The sequence below is a fragment of the Crinia signifera genome, chromosome 9 (assembly GCF_055691185.1).
Source record: "Crinia signifera chromosome 9, ASM5569118v1, whole genome shotgun sequence".
NCBI classification, from domain to species: domain Eukaryota; kingdom Metazoa; phylum Chordata; class Amphibia; order Anura; family Myobatrachidae; genus Crinia; species Crinia signifera.
The window spans coordinates 92,527,685-92,549,420 of record NC_139225.1 but is presented as its reverse complement, the minus strand read 5'-3'; the positions used below and the strand labels follow the sequence as shown (position 1 = coordinate 92,549,420).

At 43.8% G+C, this 21,736-nt stretch overlaps 1 protein-coding gene across 1 annotated transcript in view; it reads right to left on the bottom strand.

Moving 5' to 3' along the window:
* ALG13 (ALG13 UDP-N-acetylglucosaminyltransferase subunit) overlaps positions 1-18,585 on the bottom strand; it is a 154,175-nt gene extending 135,590 nt beyond the window's left edge. The window contains 4 exon segments of the mRNA XM_083160737.1: positions 9,888-9,996; positions 11,905-12,043; positions 16,024-16,186; positions 18,392-18,585. Coding sequence (XP_083016863.1) covers positions 9,888-9,996; positions 11,905-12,043; positions 16,024-16,186; positions 18,392-18,532 — 552 coding nt within the window. The 5' untranslated portion in view covers positions 18,533-18,585.
* Between the last annotated feature and the right edge of the window lie 3,151 nt (positions 18,586-21,736).

The following is a 21,736-nucleotide window of genomic DNA, read 5'->3' as shown; positions in this document are numbered from 1 at the left end:
TATAGCACATAATCAGAACTATCCCAAATTGGTTGACCACATGCCATATTGATGTTTTAGACAGTGTGAAATTTAAAACACATTGATCAACAAAACCTCATACTTGGATCACTATTAATATGATCTCAGATCGGTTTTACCCCTGATGAAGTCGTTGTGACTAAACGCGTTGGGTACTTTTTGCAATAAAAAGATTATTCATCACGAACGAACTGTGCATAATTATTGCGAATACATCCAACATCGGACACACGGAAATAATCTCCAGAATGTACATCTGAGTTTTAATTAATTACCAACTGGGTGGTATAGGTTGCGCACTCCAATCATATTTTCTGTTATATTTATATACTGTAAATATATTATATATACACACACACACACACACATATATATATATTCTACCTACATATATATAAGACAGCGCCACACAATTGGATGAATATTTATAAAATGTATTGTTATCTAGACAATATATTAAAAATAAAAAATATATGCATATATACACTTATAATAAAATAATATAAATACAAATATACATATTTGATTGCAATTTCTACTAAATTAATGTAAAATTCAGGCATAGCCAAGTCCTGGAACAATATTAGCGCTCCACCATTTTAATATAGTATCAATTGCTTAATGGGATTGAAATTGAGATTCTCACCCTCAGTTGTATTTTTGGGGTGTAAGGGAGATCCAAAACTGCAGAAAGAAATTCCAATTGCTGCTTAAAGCTTTTGATGTGGAGTCCACAGGACAGTGGGAGCCGGAACTCGCGGACACCTCCAGCTACACCCGCATGGCAGCCGTTGCCTGTTGACGAGCTGCCACTGTTGGAATCAGCAGGGAGCGAGCCTTCCGTCACTCGATTGCAGAACACAGCAGCAGCGGGTACAAGCTCGTTCTGGATCTCGGTATAGATGGCAAACCAGATTGCCGCAATCAGGGTTTGAACAGGGCTCCAATATAAAAACCAGCAGCCTGTATTGGCAGCGGGATTGGAAATAAAAACCCCAAATCCTTGATGAGATTCTCTGCTGTGAACACTTCAGAAGGAGATGCCAGATGTCAGTTAGCACTGTCCCTCTGTGGCAGCATACATCTACTATATATTTAGCCAGATCTGTCAACCACTGTGTGTATAACGCTGGGGAGGAGTTAGTTACACACTTAACTCCGCCCCCTCCCAGCGTTATATACACACACAGAGTCCAACAGATCTGGCCAGCCCTTCCTCCGGACTTACCCAGCGCCAGAAAAGTAGCAGCCGGGTCAGGGGAGGCATGCGGAGGGAGTGGAGGCGGCGATGGTGGCCTGGTAATGCGGTGGAGAGCTGCGGCGGCGAGATCATCGGAGGCTCCAGTGGAAGCAGGGGAGCGTGAGCAGTGTAGTGCTGAGCATCAGTGAGTATACGCTCACCGGCTCTCCAGCTCCCATCATGCATGGATACGGGGGGGGGAGCGCTCACTGTCCGAAAAACAAGTAGCGCTGACACGCGGCTGGTCCCAGCACAGCCATGGTGTGGCCAGAGCGCTCCGGCCTGTACTGCTGGGTGATGCGTGCCAGGGCCGGCGTCCTGTTTTTCCCGGCTGCTGAGCCTGTCACACCTATCTGACAGGCAGCAGCACAGTCAGAGTGAAGTGTCTCCCACCCCCTGTGACAGCTGCAACATCAAGCCAAAAGGGGCAGGGCTACCCGCAGGTAACTAGGGATGGGGCCACCCGCGAGTAAAGGGGTGGGGCTACCCGCAGGTAAATGGGGCGGGGCTAACCATGGGTAAATGGGGGCGGGGCTACCCACGGGTAAATTGGGGGGGGGGGGTTGCTACTTTAATCCAGACCAGGGCAACTGAGGGACAAAAGCAGGAGATCCAGCCTGCAAGACTACTTTGCCAGGCAGGTAGAAGAATGAAGATTTAGTGTGAGTATGTTTTCTACATGCAATTATGATTGCCCTGATTCAAACACCCTAGCACCAGCCCTGCAGAGTGCACAGAGCAGCTGCCCCTCACACACTCACAGTACCCCTGCAACTCCCCCTCACCCACCCACACCATCAACACACCCACCCCTCTTCCAGCCAAAGCACCACAACAAGTGCAACTCCATGCAGCACACCCGCACCCTCCCACACCACCACCAGACACCCACCCCCACCCACGGCACCCGACATCCCCCTGTGGAAACACCATACCTGCCCCTTCCACACCCCCAGTATTTTCCCACCCATCCCTCCCACACAAACCATAGTTCACGCAATACAGGCGTTCATAGGCTAAGGAGGGCGGAGCCCCTCACGACGGTGTGAAGTAATAATATACGGAGCCGATGCAGGTACCTGTTTCACCGTGCTAAATAGGCAAAGCAGGTCCTGAGAGAACGGTAGAATGGTTAGTGATAATACATCTACCTGCATGAATGTCAAATGGAAAAAGCATACAGCAGCAATATGCCACACATCAACTTCTATGGGTGTATATATAGAAAGCTGCTGCTTCTTGGCAGGTTAGACCTCAAAATGTAAATTATCATTAATAATGTGCAAAATTTGCTCTTCATATTAGTACAACACAATAAAGTAATTTGGGTACTTATAGGTTAGTTGGGCGCACACTATAGTTAGTACGCTCATACCCCCATTATCCATGTCGTCATGGAGTTGATTTTATATAGTGTGGCCAGGGGACGCGGAAAACTAAACAAATAGCGGTACTTATGTATTATCTGGGCTCCCATGTTAAATGCACCTAATTTTTTCATACCCCTACTATCCAATTACGCATGGAGTTGATTTTATATAGTGTGGCGAGCGCAGCGAGCCACCGTGCCCGAAGCGTGGCGAGCGCAGCGAGCCCCGCGAGGGGATGCGGTCTCATAAGAAAAACGGGAGCCCAGATATTACATAAGTACCCAAATAGCTTAGTGGGCGCCCAACTAACATAGAAGTAGGCATATGGGATAGCCTTACAAAAGGATAGGCATATGAATATCCTTACAAAGAAATAAGGATTAAAAAGGGTTGAGATTACCTTAAGGATAAATAAGGGGCAGACTAGATGGGCCAAATGGTTCTTATCTGCCGTCAAATTATATGTTTCTAAATACCGTAATTTGATTATGGATTACATGTTTAGGATATACAGTATAATGTTTTACCACTAGATGTCGCCACAGCAGTTCATTTTACATGTATATCACTGGTAAATATTTTTTGTTATATGTTTATTTAAGTGTTTTAGTTACTATTCTGGGGATATCGACTATGCAGAGAACGCACATATGAAATGATTTATTACAGTCATACCCATTAGGGGCAAAGTGGCATTGTTGCAGAGTTTTAACACCAGCAACGGTACCCAAGCGAGTGCAGCGAGCCCGCGAGGGGCGGCGGTACGCGTCCTCCGACATTTTCATACCCCTACTATCCACGTCGGCGTGGAGTTGATCTTATATAGTGTGGCGAGCGCAGCGAGCCCGAAGCGTGGCGAGCCCCGCGAGGGGACGCGGATTACTTTACATGTATGCCGCTGCGCTCACCACACTTCGGGCTCGCCACACTATATAAAATCAACTCCACGCCGACGTGGATAGTGGGGGTATGAAAAGGTCGGAGGACGCGTACCGCCGCCCCTCGCGGGCTCGCTGCACTCACCATGCTTCGGGTTGCCGTCAATAGTGGGGTGGCGTTAACAATGGGGGGGGGGGGCATTTCACCCATGAGGGGGGGTTACTAATTAAAATTGGGGTTTTGGGGGCTTTTTACATTGATTCCAATGTAAAAATCTTGTTGATCGCGTCGATTGCATCATCTCATGCATCTTATGCCGCACAAACACATAAGATGCATGAGATGCTAAGGTACTTGTTTCCTAGAAGGGCGCCCACGATTTTGATCTTAGACATCGCAAGGAAAAAATCGCGTCGGTCGCATCGCATGCGGCCAAAAAATGTGCATGCGATGCGACCGACGCGATTACCGCGATTTTACATAGGGAACAATATTAAATGGCCCAATTGACCCGATTTCACATAGGGAACAATGTTAAATGGCCCACAGACCCCAAATACCCACCCTGAAGTGTGAAATGGCCACCGCCAATTGTTAATTGCCACCGAGCCCGAAGCGTGGCGAGCCCCGCGAGGGGACACGGATTACTTAACATGTATTCCGCGTGCGCTCGCCACACTTTCTATTCTCAACTCCACGCCGACGTGGATAGTGGGGGTATGAAAAGGTTGGAGGACGCGTACCGCTGTGCTCGCCACGCTTTGGGTTGACGTTGATCGTGGTGTGGCGTTAACAATTGGGGGGGCCATTTCACACTTCAGGGTGGCTATTTGGGGTCTGTGGGCCATTTAACATTGTTCCCTATGTAAAATCAGGTCAATTGGGCCATTTAACATTGTTCCCTATGTAAAATCGGTAATTGTGTCGGTCGCATCGCATGCGATTTTTTGGCCGCATGCGATCGACGCGATTTACATTTTACCATGCATTTCTATGTAAAATCGTGGCCATCGCATCGGTCGCATCGCATGCCATTATAATGGCATGCGCTGTACATGCGATGCCCGCGATGGGCGCCCTTCTAGGAAACAAGCACCAATGCTAATCTCGTCGATCGCATCGAGATGCTTGAGATATCAGCATGAGATGCTTGAGATATCAGCCCCACACATACAATCTAGATCGTGGGCGCCGTACTAGGAAAGCAGTACCGAGTACTGTAACCTAGCATTTCCTATACAGATACAGCTGCAGTCACAGGCCAGTATTCAATGGTTTTTATTCACTGTGCGCAGCGAATCCGGTTTAGGATTCGCTGCACATTCGCCGGGTCACCCTTATCTTCCCACAATAGTGCTATCTGGCGCCCTATGTAGTTAAATAGGAATTCCTGTCTCTCTTTACTTTACAGTTCATACACACAAGATTTCTTAAACATGAAACATTTATTAAAACAATATTTAAAAAAAAATTCAGTGTCAGATTCTTGTCAGAGGTGTTTTTTTCACAAGATTCTGGATGAAACATAATCCAACGCGTTTCGTCTCATTGTGAGACTTCATCAGGGGTGTAAATGTTTTAAACAAATCTCCAATAAGTTCTTCGGTACTTGTGGAGTATCACGGCTCCCATCGTATGGCATCGTATGCCATATGTAGTGGCATACGATGACATACGATGCGATACTATTTTTACTCCCATCGTGCGATGGCACCAGATTACGATTTTTACCGATTTTTGAGCATTTTTGCTCAAAAATCGTATGCGATCGCATCGGATGCCATACGATGGCATCCAATGTGATGCGATGGCACCCGATTTTGCACTGAAATGCATCAAAATGCATTGAAATGTGTATTAAACTTGTGAAATGCCCCCAAATGCCATTTTTCATAGTGCATCACCCCCACTATCAACGTCAACCCGAAGCGTGGCGAGCGCAGCGAGCCCGCGAGGGGCGGCGGTACGCGTCCTATGACCTTTTCATATCCCCACTATCCACGTCGGCGTGGAGTTGAGAATAGAAACTGTGGCGAGCGCAGCGAGCCCGAAGCGTGGCGAGGGGACGCGGATACCTGTGAAGCCCGCGAGGGGACGCGTATAGCTGTGAAGGTATCCGCGTCCCCTTGCCACGCTTCGGGCTCGGTGGCTCGCTGCGCTCGGTAAAAATCGTATCGCATCGTATGCCACTATATATCGTATGCGATGCGATTTTTAGCATACAATCAGCATACGATGAAGATCGTGGGAGCCGTGATACTCCACAAGTACCAGTTCTTCCGATAGTAAAAATATAGGTATTTTAAGTTGACCTTCTGGCGAAATGGAAAATTCCCTCTGTTTTGTGGGTCACCAATTTGGGTGAGTTCCTATAATTGATCTAATATCAAGGTAATATTGGTGATACCGATCCTTCACAATAGTGACATCTAATACCCTAAGACAGAGGTTCCCAATCTTTTTTGATTCACGGCACCCTAGAGTATCAGAATTTTTTTCACGGCACCCCTAGGCCCCCAAATAAATTATTAGATTGAGTTTATATGTGATTCTTAGGGTCAGTTATGTGGTAAAGGGCAGGATTTGCTTCTGTTTGTACACATTTTATGATTGACTGCCACCAGCACCGGTTTTGCTCATAAATAATTAACCATTAATAATTTGAATTGGTCCTGGACCACCAACCCAGGGCACCCCTGCATGTGTCCTGTGGCACCCCAGGGAGCCACGGCACACAGTTTGGAAACCACTGCCCTAAGACCCTTTTGAAAGGGATTAGAGTCTCCCCCTATTCAGCTGGGCGGAATCCCACACAAAGTTCAGAAATTGAAGCAAGGAAAAAACTTCTGTAGGTCCTCTAATTTGCAATAGTAAGCTTGTCCTCTAATAAGTTTTTCAGGAAGAGGAAATATTTAGGGCTGCTCCTTAGTCTGGGTGCATGTGTGCTCATCAGAGTCCTACCAGACTACCAGACTTGCTGGTAGGACTCTGATGATCACACCAAAAAAAACCTTTATTTTAAAAGAACACATTTCAGTTCACTTTAAGAAAATGTTCAATGCTAAACGGTGAAAATCACAGTGAAATACAACAGCGAATTGCAGCGAGCATGAAACGGAGAACTGGCCGGCATTTACTGGTCGCTTTCGGCGAACACTGAACATTGAATAGGGTGAATCAGATTTTCAGTGAAAAGATTCACCGCAGAGCATGAAAACAGGTGAATATAGAGCATTGAAAACTGCCCACACACAGAATATAGGGATGCTTGTGCATTTATGGCAAATCCTTCTCTACATTTCTCAGCACTGGAGGCACAGCGTAAATTCGCTGCTTAGCGAGCCAACTAACGCCAACCACCAGGCCAGTGAATGCCCGCACTCGTCGCCATACAAACATCCCTGCCGCTTTGCAAATGGATGTTTTGCATAAACATCCATTTGCAAGGGAGCGTATGGGCAACATCATTTGATCGCCGACCATCGATAGATTTTTTTCCCCTGTTTGCAAATATGTCAGTCTTGACTTATATTTGTGCTGTCTGGTCTGTGAACGAGGTGCAGGTATTTAAGAGTTGGTAATCAGTGTCCTAGGAAAGATGATAGAGTTTGATGTGAGATCTTTACAGTTAAAACTTTTAATGAAGTTGTACAAGTCTTATGTTCGCGTCAGAACACAGTACCTTCAACTTGCTCCCAGAGTAAGGCTGGGTACATGAGAGGATCCAGGCTAATGAAATGTCCAATGGAATGATAGGTCGATCAGCCGTATAGACAAAGATATATTGCATGACAGCACAATGGTCCTTATTCAGTTTGGCTTGGTAAGCTGCGAACATCGCAGCTTATCGAGCACCTGAAACGCCTCCCTGCCGAAATCCTGGCCATTTTGGGGCCAAATCCTGGGATCCCGCCTATCCCGATACCGGGATTGGCCATCCTAATTGTGTCCCTCATTACATCTTTAGATCATCCTGCAATGCACACTGGTCAATCTGAACCATATGACTGCGTTATCTGCCAGATTGGACAACATACAGTATATAGTAGCCTAGTTTGTAGTGTACTTACTAAAGATTTAGCATTCTTGCTGATGAGGCAGTGACACTTGGACAGCCAAGGAGACAACGCTTCCTGTAACTGTGCTAGAACTTGGAGCTGTGTTTTTGGCTATCACCCATTCCCTACTGCCAGGCAATCCTGTGAAGGTACAACCAGACAACACCATAATGATTTACCTGTCCAATCTATCTGGTAATCTATGGGAGCATATTTATTTACTTACAGTTTCTTATATAGCACATACATATTCCGCAACGCTTTACAGAGAATATTTGAACATTCACATAAGTGCCTGCCCCAGTGGAGCTTACAATCTATATTCCCTACCACATGTACATGCACACAGACATTCTAGTGTTAATTTTGTTAGGAGCCAATTAACCTACAAATATAGTTTAGGAATGTGGGAGGAAACCGGAGTACCCGGAGGAAACCCACGCAAACACGAGTATCCAGGGAGATGCTGCAATGATAGTGACCTGAGGTTTTCACACGTAAGTGTGTTTAACCAGTATAAATGGTATTTCCCATTTATTCAACATCAACTAAAACATTGATAATGCAAAGCTGTATCCCAGTTGTTTTATAAATGATTATTATTTGTAACCTACATTTTAACCCAAATGCATCCCATGGTCCATATTTGGCCACAAAATACTACTAACACATTATAAAAAGAGACTCATGAATATAAAGGTACAAGGAGCAAAAGAAACATACAATTTATTCATATAAAATCTTGTTACAGTAGATTTCCATGCACTATTAAAAAAGTGCTAAATCACAGATGCTATTCAGTCAAAGTGATCCTTGCTTGGAACAAGTATAGTCAACATTATAGTGGAAATGTTTATACATTGTGACATATGAAAGAGATTGGTTTCCTTTCCATACTGAACTTCCTTTGTAGGGCTGGAATGGAATCTTGCTCGAAAAAGTGAGCAATCAAAAAATACGTATATATATTTCGGTACTCGTTTCCTAGCACGGCGCCTGTCGGGTCCCATCGCATACCTTAACTTAAGGTATACAATGGGACCCGACTGACTCGATTTCTGGCTTTTTAACAGCTTTCCCGACAATGAAAAAAATCGGGTCCATCGCATGCCATTATAATGGCATCCAATGCGATGGACCCAATTTTACATAGGAACCAATGTTAAATGCCCCCCCATACCAGATTTTTCATTGTATAGCCACCCAGATGGGTAATTTGTATGTCAAATGCCCCCCCCCCATTGTTAATGGCACCCCATGATGAACACCAACTCGAAGAGTGGCGAGTGGCGGCGGTACGCGTCCTCCGACCTTTTCATACCCCCACTATCCACGTCGGCGTGGAGTTGATTTTAGATAGTGTGGCGAGCCCGAAGCGTGGCGAGCGCAGAGAGTCCCGCGAGGGGGTGCGTAATACGTCTGAAGTAATGCGCGCCCCCTCGCCACACTATATAAAATCAACTCCACGCCGACGTGGATAGTGGGGGTATGAAAAGGTCGGATGACGCGTACCGCTGCGCTCGCCACGCTTCGGGTTCACGTTGATCGTGACGTGGCGTTAACACTGGGGGGCATACAATGTAAAATCGGGTCTCAGGGACCATTTAACATTGGTTCCAATGTAAAAAAACGGGTCGGTCGGGTCAACCAAATTACATGCGATGGACTCGATTTTTGCAACCCGATTGCAAACAATTAAAATCGGTGGCGCCGTGCTAGGAAACAAGTACCTACATTTCTTAGATCAAAGCATTAAACAATTTGCTTTACAAATGTGCAGATTTTCCTTTATTTTCTTTACATCAGTTCAGGTGTTTTATGCGGTCACTGGGTAGACAATATCTGGATAGTCGACAGTCATTAGGTCGACCACTAATGGTCAACAGTAACTAAGTTGACACCTTGTGATGGTTGACATACCAAAGGTCAACATTGACAATATGTCAAAACAAGCTGAATGTCGACGTGAAAAAGGCAGCCATGAGTTTCAATTTTTTTTCTTTAAAAAATATTAATAAATATAAAGGTGGTTTGTCATGCTTTACTATCCAAGTGGGCATATCATAGTGTGCCGAGCACAGCGAGCATGGTAAGCGCAGAGAGCCATGCAAGGGAGTGCGGTACACTTACACGTGGTCCATGTCAGACACAAAAAAAACGAGAAAAACTCATGTCGACCTAGTCTATATCAACCATAAGCTTGTGTCGATCATTGGTCAATGTAGGTCGACCATTTCAAGGTGTAGACCATTCGTTGTCGATCTAATGACTGTCGACCTAGAACATGGTCTACCATTTACACCGTAACCTTTTCTGTTACCTAAGGCCCACGGCTTTATCCAAAAAATCTGCAAAGACTTTTGGTTGACCTGGAAGAAAAATGCTCAAAGCGGACAGGTCCATTGTCTTCAGTGTACTCCCAAGGGTGCTATATGAAAACAAAAAGGAAATAAGGCCATTATCAAAGTAGTAATAGTAAAGTACTATAATACTACAAATAACCACAGCAATCCAAATGCTGCTATTATCTCACATTAGAAACATAACTGTTTTTTTGAAATAATATGATGCATTAAGTGAACTAAAATCCTAGATGGAGAACGAATAGCCTGAGATCTTGAATTTTCACTGTCCCTGCTGTGGAGGTAGCTGCAGGTGTCATACATTGCCCTGCATCATCAGCATGCTATATTTTATATAGTAGGGCTGACATATACAGGAACACCCCTGTCATTTATCACACATGAGGGAGAAGCAATATCCACACATATAACGTGCACTGATACCACTTCTCCCCCAAAATGTACATTATTAAATCTACTCGTGTATCAATTTCAAGACCCTTACAATCCAGACCTTCTGGCGTATGGGGACATTTTATTTGCTTATTTTTATCCTATGTTGCATGTTTCCCCCCAAAAAATAGGGCACAATGTTTAACACCCCCTTAAAAGGAACAAACTATTTTATTCTCACCATGTCGCACACCTGTGTTTGAAACTTGCTGCATAGTTCCAGCAGTTAGGGGGTCCCCCCCCCCTTTACTGCTATGCATTACATCTAGTGATTAAGAGGGCAAACTTAGGGCCCCCATACACTAGTACCAAATTCCTATTGAGCTCCCACAGCAACTCCGCCGGGAGGCTCACTTACGATTTTGCACTTGATGTGCCATTTTTGCATGCGATTTATTGCATGTTAACTCCCAGGAAGCAGGAGAGCCAGGTAGTGGTGATTTGCGGGGTCCGGGTAGCGGCAGGGTGAGAAGCAGCAGCAGAATTTAAATAAAAGATCTTGAAAAGACTGGCCTGCCGGTTATTGGCTGAGAGAATTCTCTCAGCCAATCAGGAATTGGCCAATCTTTTGAAAATATTTTTTTTAAATTCTGCTGCCTCTTACCGTCCTGCTGCCAGACACATTCCGCTGACCAGCAACTGCGGCTGTCTGCCCCTGAACATAGGTGTGTGCCAATGGTGCTTCACCACTGGCACATGCTTTTGGATCGGGCCCAATACATCATGGGTGCTAAAAAGTAGGGATGTGCAGATCCAGAGTTACCTGTTTCTCAAAATGGGCTCTTATTGGCCGTCACATGTTTTGGAGCCAAAACATGTGATTGCTGATAGCCAATAAGATCCTGTTTTGAAATCCGGGTAAATCCAGATCTGCACATCCCTACTAAAAAGCCCCCACGATGTGCCGCTGATGGGTCAGATCCGAAAGACCGAACCTGCAGCTGGTTCAATCTGTGGGGTCCGATCCGATGCGCATCAGGTAGGATGGGATGTCACACACATCCGATTTGGCCCCATTTCTCAGTCCAATCCATAGGGATCGGATGAAATCGGCACAAATCTTACTAGTGTATGGGGGCCTTTAGAAGTTGATGCAAATTTACATACTGCTCACAATGTCAATTATATTTAATTTTACACATTTGAAAAATGCTGATTTTCAGTGATGTATTTATGGTCTTATGGCAGTGACTCCCAAACATGGTCCTCAAGGCACCCTAACAATATCGTGAGCACAGATTGCTGCAACAAAACAAATGGTAATTTACGCTCAAGTATGTTCGGCTGCCTTGAAGACCAAGTTTGGGAACCTCTGGTCTATGGTGTTTTCAAGTACACAATGGGCTTTATTTAAGAAGATGGAAGTTCTATTGAAGATAGGATATTGCCCATAGCAACCAATCAGAATAAAGTATTATTTATTTAGCACCATCTAGGAGATAATAGATAGAATCTGATTGGTTGCCCATAGCAACATCCCATCTTAGTAAATAATCCCCACTGTGTTTAGAGTTGTGGCATTGTAGATCACTATGCTATACCTGCAAGTGCAGTAATAGAGATGTCCATCTTTATTTAGTTGTTTTGCCAGTTCCAGCTGGTGGTTGGACATCAGTTTTTCGTTAATCACAACAATGAGAGGTTTTTGTTCTCCGAGTGTTTCTAAGCAGCTTCCAGCCCCTAATTGAAACAAGTAAAATATTAGATTTAGGGAAACTTACTCTGATTATTCTATATGAAACCGTTCCTGACTACATTGAAATATTACAATGATAATTATATAACTTGCTACCAATTAAAGGCAACACATGTACAAGACATTGCATCCCTTGTGTGTGGGATTGTCTTATAGGTAAATTCAACTTTGTCACAGGCATACGTGCAGACTATCTCTCTCTGCTGTAACATCCACATGCTTTTGAACTCTATTGGGTACATTTGCAAGCAAGTGTCTTCACTGCAGAACATTGCATCCCTTGTGTGTGGGATTGTCTTATAGGTAAATTCAACCAAATATCTGATCTGTGTAAATAACAACAGTACCTTGCCTGTGTGTAGTGAGGCATGTATTTTTTATTCTAAAAGAGATATAGTATCCTGGAATGCCAGAACTGTTTTTGTAAGCCACTTTTATTGCTCTGTATAGCAGGGGGTGGGGACTGAGGGTGTAGATTCTTCCAATTATTGGAAATTGGGAAGAAGGCATTGTTAGAGTATATTAGTTCTCATTGCATACGGCTGTGGCCATAGTTTAGCTGTGGCCCTGTATTGAAGTGGACCGTTTTAAAGTGGGAAAACAGAGTCATAACTACAAGCGTTATACCTGCGTTACACCGAAGGAAAACTGAAGGCAAACTACTACAAATCAACAAAAACACACATGGACTGCATTGATACCTCAAGAGTATGTAATTCATCTCCAATATGCTCTCTTTATTTCTGTGTTATGCAAACTCTTGTATGATTTGAAAAGTTCTGATTTAATGAATTGTTTGTAATTGTTATTACTTGTTTGGTGAAGTTGTTCAGTGAAGCATAGTTTAGTGTTGCATTCTGCCTGATGTCTACTCAAACACAGTGCAAATTATCTCCTTTGGCCATTAGTGTTCAGGTGTAGCCTGACCTGAACAGACTCACTATATTCTTAGAATTAGTGACCTGCAGCTTTTCTGAACAGTAAAAAATAAAAACAGACATTGAACAACATCATCAAACAGGTAATTTCAACTTTAGATTTCAATTTTGTACTGTATGAACATGGCTAGGAATAACAGATGCACAGGCAAAATGTTTAAAACTATGTGTGCAAATGCTAGAAGCCTAGGAGACAAAATTCCTGATCTAATAGCAATAATGACAAGGGATGACCTAGACATTGTGGCTATCACAGAGACATGGTGGAATGAGAACCATGGCTGGGACGTAGCTATACCAGGATACAATTTATTTAGGAAGGACAGAATGGGAAGAATCGGAGGAGGGGTAGCAATGTATGTAAAGAAAAACATAAATGCTACTTTAATACAAAATATTGAAGAAAAAACTGAGGCCCTTTGGGTGACCATAGAAATGGGGGAGAAGGACATTATTCGTACTGGGGTCATCTATAGGCCACCAGGCCAGGGGCAGGATTTGGACAGGAGCCTATTGCTTGATGTCACTAAAATGGCTTTAAAGGGAGAAGTCATAATCATGGGAGACTTTAATCTACCTGATGTGAATTGGGAGGAGTCTTTTGCAAGATCATCTACAAGTGGCAAATTTCTAAATTCCCTACAGGGAGCCTCTCTCAAGCAATTGGTGAGGGAGCCTACTCGCAAAGACTCAATATTAGATTTAATACTCACAAATGGTGACAGGATATCAGACATATATGTGGGTGAGAACCTGGGATCCAGTGATCATCAAGCAGTATGGTTTAGTATCAAGTCAGGGTCCAACTCCAGTCACACAAAAACTAAGGTGTTGGATTTTAGGAAGGCTGACTTTGCAAAAATGGGGAGATGTTTAAGCGACTCATTAGCGGATTGGACGAACTTGAAAGGAGTGCAGGAGAGGTGGAGAAAATTAAAAAGTGCAATACTAAAGGCAACGGACCTTTGTATCAAAAGGGTTAAGAAAAGTACCAGGAAAAGGAAGCCAGTGTGGTTTACAAAAGAGGTATCAACTAGTGTAAAAGCAAAAAAGATGGCCTTTAGGACATACAAGCAGACTCAAAATAATAATGACAAAGAAGTGTATCTTGCCAGACGCAAAGAGGCTAAGAAAGTGATCAGGCGTGCCAAGGCACAAGCTGAGGAGAAAATGGCTCAGTCGGTAGATAAAGGAAACAAAACTTTTTTTAAGTATATAAATGAAAGGAGAAAATCAAATGGAGGAATAATAAGACTGCGGACAGACACTGAGAATTTGGTGGAGGGAGACAAGGCAATTGCAGATCAGCTAAATAATTACTTTTGCTCTGTATTCACTATAGAAGGAGAAGGGAAGGGACCACAGTTAAGTTGCAAGGACATTTATAAAAATAAGGTAGATGGAGGTACATTTACTAGGGAGAAAGTCCTAACAGAACTTTCAAGACTGAAAGTGGATAAATCAATGGGGCCAGACGGAGTGCATCCAAGGATACTAAAAGAACTAAAAGAGGTGTTGGTAGCGCCATTAACAGATTTATTCAACCAGTCACTAGATACAGGTGCAGTTCCAGAGGACTGGAGAAAAGCAAATGTAGTTCCACTGCACAAAAGCGGAAGCAAAGAAGAAGCAAGTAACTACAGACCAGTGAGCCTTACATCAGTAGTAGGGAAAATAATGGAAACACTATTAAAAGAAAGAATAGTGGAATATCTTAAATTAAACAACTTACAGGATCCAAAACAGCATGGTTTTACTGCAGGGAGATCATGCCAAACAAGTCTCATTGACTTTTTTGACTCCGTGACCAAAATAATAGATGAAGGGGGGGCTGTAGATGTGGCATATCTAGACTTTAGTAAGGCATTTGACACTGTCCCACATCGCAGGCTGCTAAATAAACTTGAAAGTGTGGGATTGGATTATAAAACAATTAAATGGATAAGAACCTGGTTGCAGGATAGGAAACAGACAGTTGTCGTAAATGGAGTGCATTCTATGGAGGGACATGTTACCAGTGGAGTACCCCAGGGATCTGTACTTGGACCAGTGCTCTTTAATATCTTTGTCAGTGACATTGCAAATGGTATTGAAGGGAAAGTATGCCTTTTTGCAGATGATACAAAGATATGCAACAGAGTAGACACACCAGGAGGGGTAAATCAAATGACTGATGATCTAAGTAAACTTGAGAATTGGTCAAGAGAATGGCAACTACAGTTTAATGCTAAAAAATGCAAAATTATGCACTTGGGACTCAAAAACCCAAAGGCTCAATATAGTATCAAGGGTACTATAATGGAAACTACTGAGGAGGAAAGAGATCTAGGAGTCACTATTTCAAGTGACTTAAAGGCAGGGAGGCAATGTAACAAAGCAATGAGGAAGGCTAGTCAGATGCTTGGTTGCATAGGGAGAGGAATCAGTAGCAGAAAAAAAGACGTAATAATGCCACTTTATAGGTCATTGGTACGACCTCATCTGGAATACTGTGTCCAGTTCTGGAGGCCATATCTTCAGAAGGATATAAATACATTGGAGAGTGTACAAAGAAGGGCAACTAAAATGGTTCATGGCCTACATCACAAAACTTACCTGGATAGACTAAAAGATCTTAACATGTATAGTTTGGAGCAGAGAAGGGAAAGGGGGGACATGATAGAAATCTTCAAATATATCAAGGGTTTTAACATAGTACAGGTGGGAAATTTTCTTCAAAGGAAAACAAGTAATAAAACACGAGGACATGCACTTAAACTGGAGGGAGGTAGGTTCAGGGGAAATGTTAGAAAGAATTACTTCACAGAAAGGGTAGTGGATAAGTGGAATAGCCTCCCATCAGAGGTGGTAGAGGCTAAGACAGTAGAACAATTTAAACATGCTTGGGATAGGCATATGAATATCCTTACAAAGAAATAAGGATTAAAAAGGGTTGAGTTTACCTGAAGGGTAAAAAAGGGGCAGACTAGATGGGCCAAATGGTTCTTATCTGCCGTCAAATTCTATGTTTCTAAGACAAGAAGTACCTGCATGGCTTATAACCAAATCAGCATTCCTTATGTCTTCTGCAAGGGAGTTCTTGTATCTGAACACTTCCATGGTAAATTCAGGTGTGTTGTAGGACTTTGGTTCTACGGTCCCTTTCCCAATCTGAAGAATAAGCCTGTTATAGCCTAGGTCTTTTAAAATCTGGAGGGAATAAAACAGTAACAAATTATTTGTGATGAAATCCTCCCATTTAGAATCTTCTATCAATGTTAGATCTTTTGTCTCTATTACATTTATTTCTACATTCCATGTCCACAGTATAAGAGGATCCTAGACATTTACCCCACAAATCTGATGGTGCTAGCCAACGCCTCTCACAGTAATAACTATCCAGTATTATGATATTTAATATTATAGGCAACAGTAAAAGGTTGTTTAAGCAGATGGGACAATTGAATATTCTGACCCTATGCCTACGCATCCTCCACCGCAGCTAAACCCCAATACTCACCTTTGGGATTCACGGCCATTGTCACTGTCAGAATACTGACTACATCCTCTTCAGTAACGCCATCAGATCGCTCTGGTTATACCTGTATATCTTGTTATACATATTATGTATCTCTAAGCTTAAAAAACGAGTGCCTATACACAGTAGGGGGAGGCATTTGTGGGCTTAAACAACAGTCATTAGTATGAGGTTTTTAAATTCAGATTGGAAGTTCAGGTAAATGGAGGATTGCATCCTAGGAATAGTGCGCACTTACCAAAATGGTTCCCTTCACAATATGTAAGGAGGTGTTCATAATGTCGAAATAAGTAATTTCTGACAAAGAGCCAAGAAGATATATAGCATATAGAACTGAAGATATATAGCATATGGAAAGTTCCTGCACTATAGACAATAGGTACTTGTATAATATCTGGGCATCCGATTTTCTCAGGGACCATTTAACATTGGATCCAATGTAAAAATCGGGTTGGTCGCATGCGATGGACCCGATTTTTCTGACCCGATGAAAAAAATCGGGTCCATCGCATCTGATTGCAAGCCTTAAGTTAAGGCATGCAATCAAAAAAAATTGGGCGCCCAGATATTACACATCAATAATAAGGGTTACGTATGGATAACCGATGGGGGGATGCTGGCAGTGATAGATACAGATGTCTAGATCCTGATGGGGGGGGGGGGGGGATTCTGACAGGGGTCAGTAAAGTATACCCTCTCCCTGCCCTTGCCATACCTAACGCTCCTTCCACACAGTCAATCCCTTACCATCCCCTTCCCCTTGCAGGCCAACAGTAACCCTCTGGGATTCGAAGCATTGCGACTGTGTTGACATACAGGTAAAAAAAACTGTGAAAAACCCCATGTCAACCCTGTGACTGTCGACATAAGACACTGTCAAACTAATGACCTTTCGACCTAGACCCCTGTCAACCTTTTCCCATGTCAACCTAATGACTCTCAACCGTCATGCTGTAGACCAAATGATACAAACCCAACCCTCCATGCAAGTGATTAAACCTCATACCCCACCACCTAAACCGAACCCCAAGTCCCCCTTAGTGATTAATCCGAAATTGAGGTTGAATTGTGGGGGTGGCTAGGAGCTTAGGTGCGAGCAGCAGGTGCTGGGCAGATAGCTTGGAAGCATCGATCTACCCTTATGATTACACCTTGCAGATTATCCTGAGATGTCAAACCTGTACCCAGGTGCAGAATGGAAAGCAAGACATTCTGTTCTTTCAGAAATCACACTCACCCTGCAGAAGTATAGTGATGTGGTAGCGGAGGTGTCAACAGTGCCGATGGAAAAGTCAAAAACTTATACCTGCTAACCGAGAGAGCAAGATATATAATCAAGCCTCAAAAAGTGATAAAGGCGGAGCGTGATAAACAACCAGCTCCTACCTGTCATTTGTCAAACCTTGCCTGTAACATGGCAGGTAGAAGATGATTGGCTGGCTGTACATCACTCTTCACTTGATGAAACTTGATACATCTGGCACTCTAAGTAGCACTAAGCAGATTTGTTTTCTGCAAAACAGGTCTTTTCTCAGCTTTATGAATAGAGCTCATAGTAAAACAAATGTAACAATTCTACAACGCAAACCCAAATACATATCCACATACGTAGACCTCTATGAACTGAAGCTATATACCCTGATTTACAGAGCAATACAGGCATGAGAACAAGGCAGAGACCCACACTGGTTCTAGCTGCGGACTGAAGAATATATAGCTGCGAGCATTGATGGAGGCTGCAGATGCGATCACCCCCAGCTGCCAGCGCTGATCCAGCTGTTGTGGAACTACAAGTCCCAGCATGTCCTGGCAAGGAGGGATGTATAGCACCACAACAGCTGTAGGGCCTCGTGTTGCGTCACCCTAGCACGGCTTACAGAGACACTGGGCTCAGAAGAGATGCAGGAGACCAGATCATCAAAGCTCGTAGTCCCGACTGTCACAAACACAGACTTCCCAGCCATGGTGCGGCGGCCGGACCCAGCTCCCCGCTGCAGTCTCCAGGGGAAGCCGGACATGTGTCATCCAATCACCGTGCAGCATCTGCAGCCGCCGCTTTCTACGTAACATGGGAGCCGGCTCCTGATTGGTCCCAGGCGTCAAGTTTCCGATTGGCCTGCTATTGCTGCTGTAGAAAAGGTTCGTAATGCTAGCAGGTATTGCAATGGCTGCCCTGTACTGCAACTAGGGATGGCCTTTGGCGTAATCACAATCGATAGCGAAACTACGAGTGCCCAGCGATGGTTGCCAAATAATTAAAATATAATTTTTTTTGGTGGGTTTTTTTTTAGACCATCATTGATTTCAATCCCATTTGAAGATCACCCATGTAGGGATGGTCACCAGACATCGATGTTTAGTAATAATCGATTGTTTATGACCGATGTTTTTCCATTGATGGGGAGAACCCGTGCAGTCACCATCTATAGTTGCCATTGATGGCAATACTGCAAACATTTGTTGATAGTAACAAACTATGTGATGGATGACCACAGATAGTTTTAGATATCGATGGACATCCATTTTCTTTGACCAACTGGCCCGTGGGCCAATCAGAACGTGGGGACAGTGCTATGCTTCGTGTCCCTGATAACTTGAAAAAAAACAAAACATTGGTTCTGCTGTGCCATCACTGGAGGGAAACCATCTGGTTCTAAAAGTATTCGACATAGTCCATAAACCATCGATGATTTTGAATCATCGATGGCCATCGCTAGAACCAGAGGGTTTTCCTCCATTGATAGCACTGCAGAACTAAATATCCCCCCCTGTCCTCCTTTGGTGCCGGGGCACAGAGTGTAGCTGTGATACCCGTGAAGCCCCACCCCCCGGTTCTGATCGGCCCATGGTAAGCCACTAGATAAAACCACTGATGGTCATCCGTCAGATAGTATGGGTGGTATCAATGCCACCAGCGAGGGGGTTTGTCCAGCAAGGATGGCTTGTTTTTCGCTGTATTCAATGTTCCAGGGAAATCCAGTTTTTTGGGACGGCCCCGTGTCCTGCCTGGGTAGGGTTATCACCCATCCTGGATTACACCACACAGTCACCTAATTAAGACCAGCATCCAGAGTCCACAGGGGTGGCATTCCCAGACTATGCAATGTCCAGGAATCAGAGTCTGAATTTGGGGACTGCCAGACGGAGAGCGGTTGTCAGCCTGACTGTATCAGAGCAGGTCCGCCGCGGCTATTACAAATCTCGCTCAGGCTCGCAAGCCAATCAGGGCTTGCTGTCTGGCAGCCAATCAGGAGCGGCAGTGGTGGCTCCTGATAGGCTGCCAGACAGCAAGCTCCAAATGGCATGCCAGCCACTGGGTGTGCTGCACCTGAGAAACCCTGCTTTCTTTATTATGCCGCTCTCTGCATTGTGACCCACATCCCTGTGCATGAATCCATTTATAACTACTGTATCCTGACTGTCCCTCCTTTCTGATTTCCTCCTTGTGTCCAGTTTTTTATGTATACCTCTCTTCTCCTGTGCACTGCACAACCTCCTCCTCTTATGTCTGTGCTATGGCCCCATGTTTATACAGTATGTGTCAGTCCTTATCTTTCTCTGTATGTTTGTCTGTCTCTGATTTGCTTATGGATCTTTGTCTCTGTATGGGTTTGGACAGTGCATCGCTGGCATATGAAAGGGCCTGGCACAGAAAAGAGAGAGAATAGAATATACTTACCTTCCAGCAGTGGCTGCAGACTTTGGGCTTCAGTGCCGACCATGTATCGCCAGCACTGAGAGCATCGGATGATATACTGTATATACACACTCCCTCCAGCCAAAGAGTGCAATGGCATATAATATAATAGATATACACACAAACACACACACACATATATACATACATACACAAGCACACACAACATCTTCCCCGGCACTCCGGTGTCCCAAATCTGGGTTACCCCTTTTTCCTCAATGTGAACAAGCCCCAGGGAGGGGCGAAACGCGTCTTCCGTGCCATCTGGCAAACTTCTCTACACCCCTGACATTGCACGCAAAGCAAGGACCGGCTCCCTAGCAGACTGCTCTCGAGAAAGACACAGAGAATACCCGGCACGTGTCGCCCGGCTATTGCTACACTCCGCATACTGTGTAGTAACGAGCAGCCTGTTTTCCCGGTGCCTCCTGTTCGGCAATACGCCAATAAGAGATTGAAGTCTATGACAGTACCAGTGTGCAGGACGGGTAAGAAACAATAACCACTATTGCATTTAAACTAATCGAGCACTCAAGTGGGTTAAAATCTCTATAAACCTGTATCTTTATTTAAATCCTCTCTCACTCATGGAACTGGCCATTATTTCACTGCACTGTCCTTTATGAACAACAGTGATAATTAGGTACGTTTTTTTCGTGAGCAGCAGAAGGATTCTTTTTGGCCAAACCTTTACTTATGCCATGATTCCTTTCTTCCTCTACCCTTCCTAACAATCATCATCTGATTCACGATGTTTGAGGCTACAGGGAGTGACTAAAGGTAATCATTGGCACCTTAGTATCCAACCTCCAAATTGGATGCCTTTCCAATCTATAAATGTTCCCAATTTATCTCTCCATGACTTTATCTCTCTACACTAAACCTTTTTAATCTTCTATCATTCGCTGGTATGGTCTGGCAATGGTTGCTCTGACTTAATTGTGCAACAGCCAAAGCCAGATACCGTCTACAGGAACAGTAGAAATCTCTTCTCTCTCCGGCCAATTTCAGGCAATACACTATCTCTCCTCTGTTCTCTCATCTATCATCCAATATATATCCATATATGATGAAAAGACAGCAGAAACAGAGTGAGAAACTAGATACTGTAGCCATCTCTTTGTTTCATTTTCTATCTATGAAGGGCCAATGAATTATCACTAAAATATCTGGATACATATGTATACTCTGAATTGATACAGTATTGTTATATACAGAAATTGTGAATTGATTTGAATTGATACAGAGTTTTTGCTGATTGGAAACTAAGTGTCCCATTTGAGCCTCGATATTACCCTACTGCAGACTGTTTTCAGACCAGTGGATATTGTGTAAATTCCACTTATAATAGTCAGTACTTAACTGTTAAGATAAATTGTTGGTTTATATTCGCTGAGACACCGAATTCTAGAAGTGTCCGTTAGTACCAATAATTTCTTTGATTACTGAGTTTCAGGAATAGTTAAACGGTTGTTATTTCTAAACTGAACTCGGTGATATTCGCTACATATGTGAACATATACCC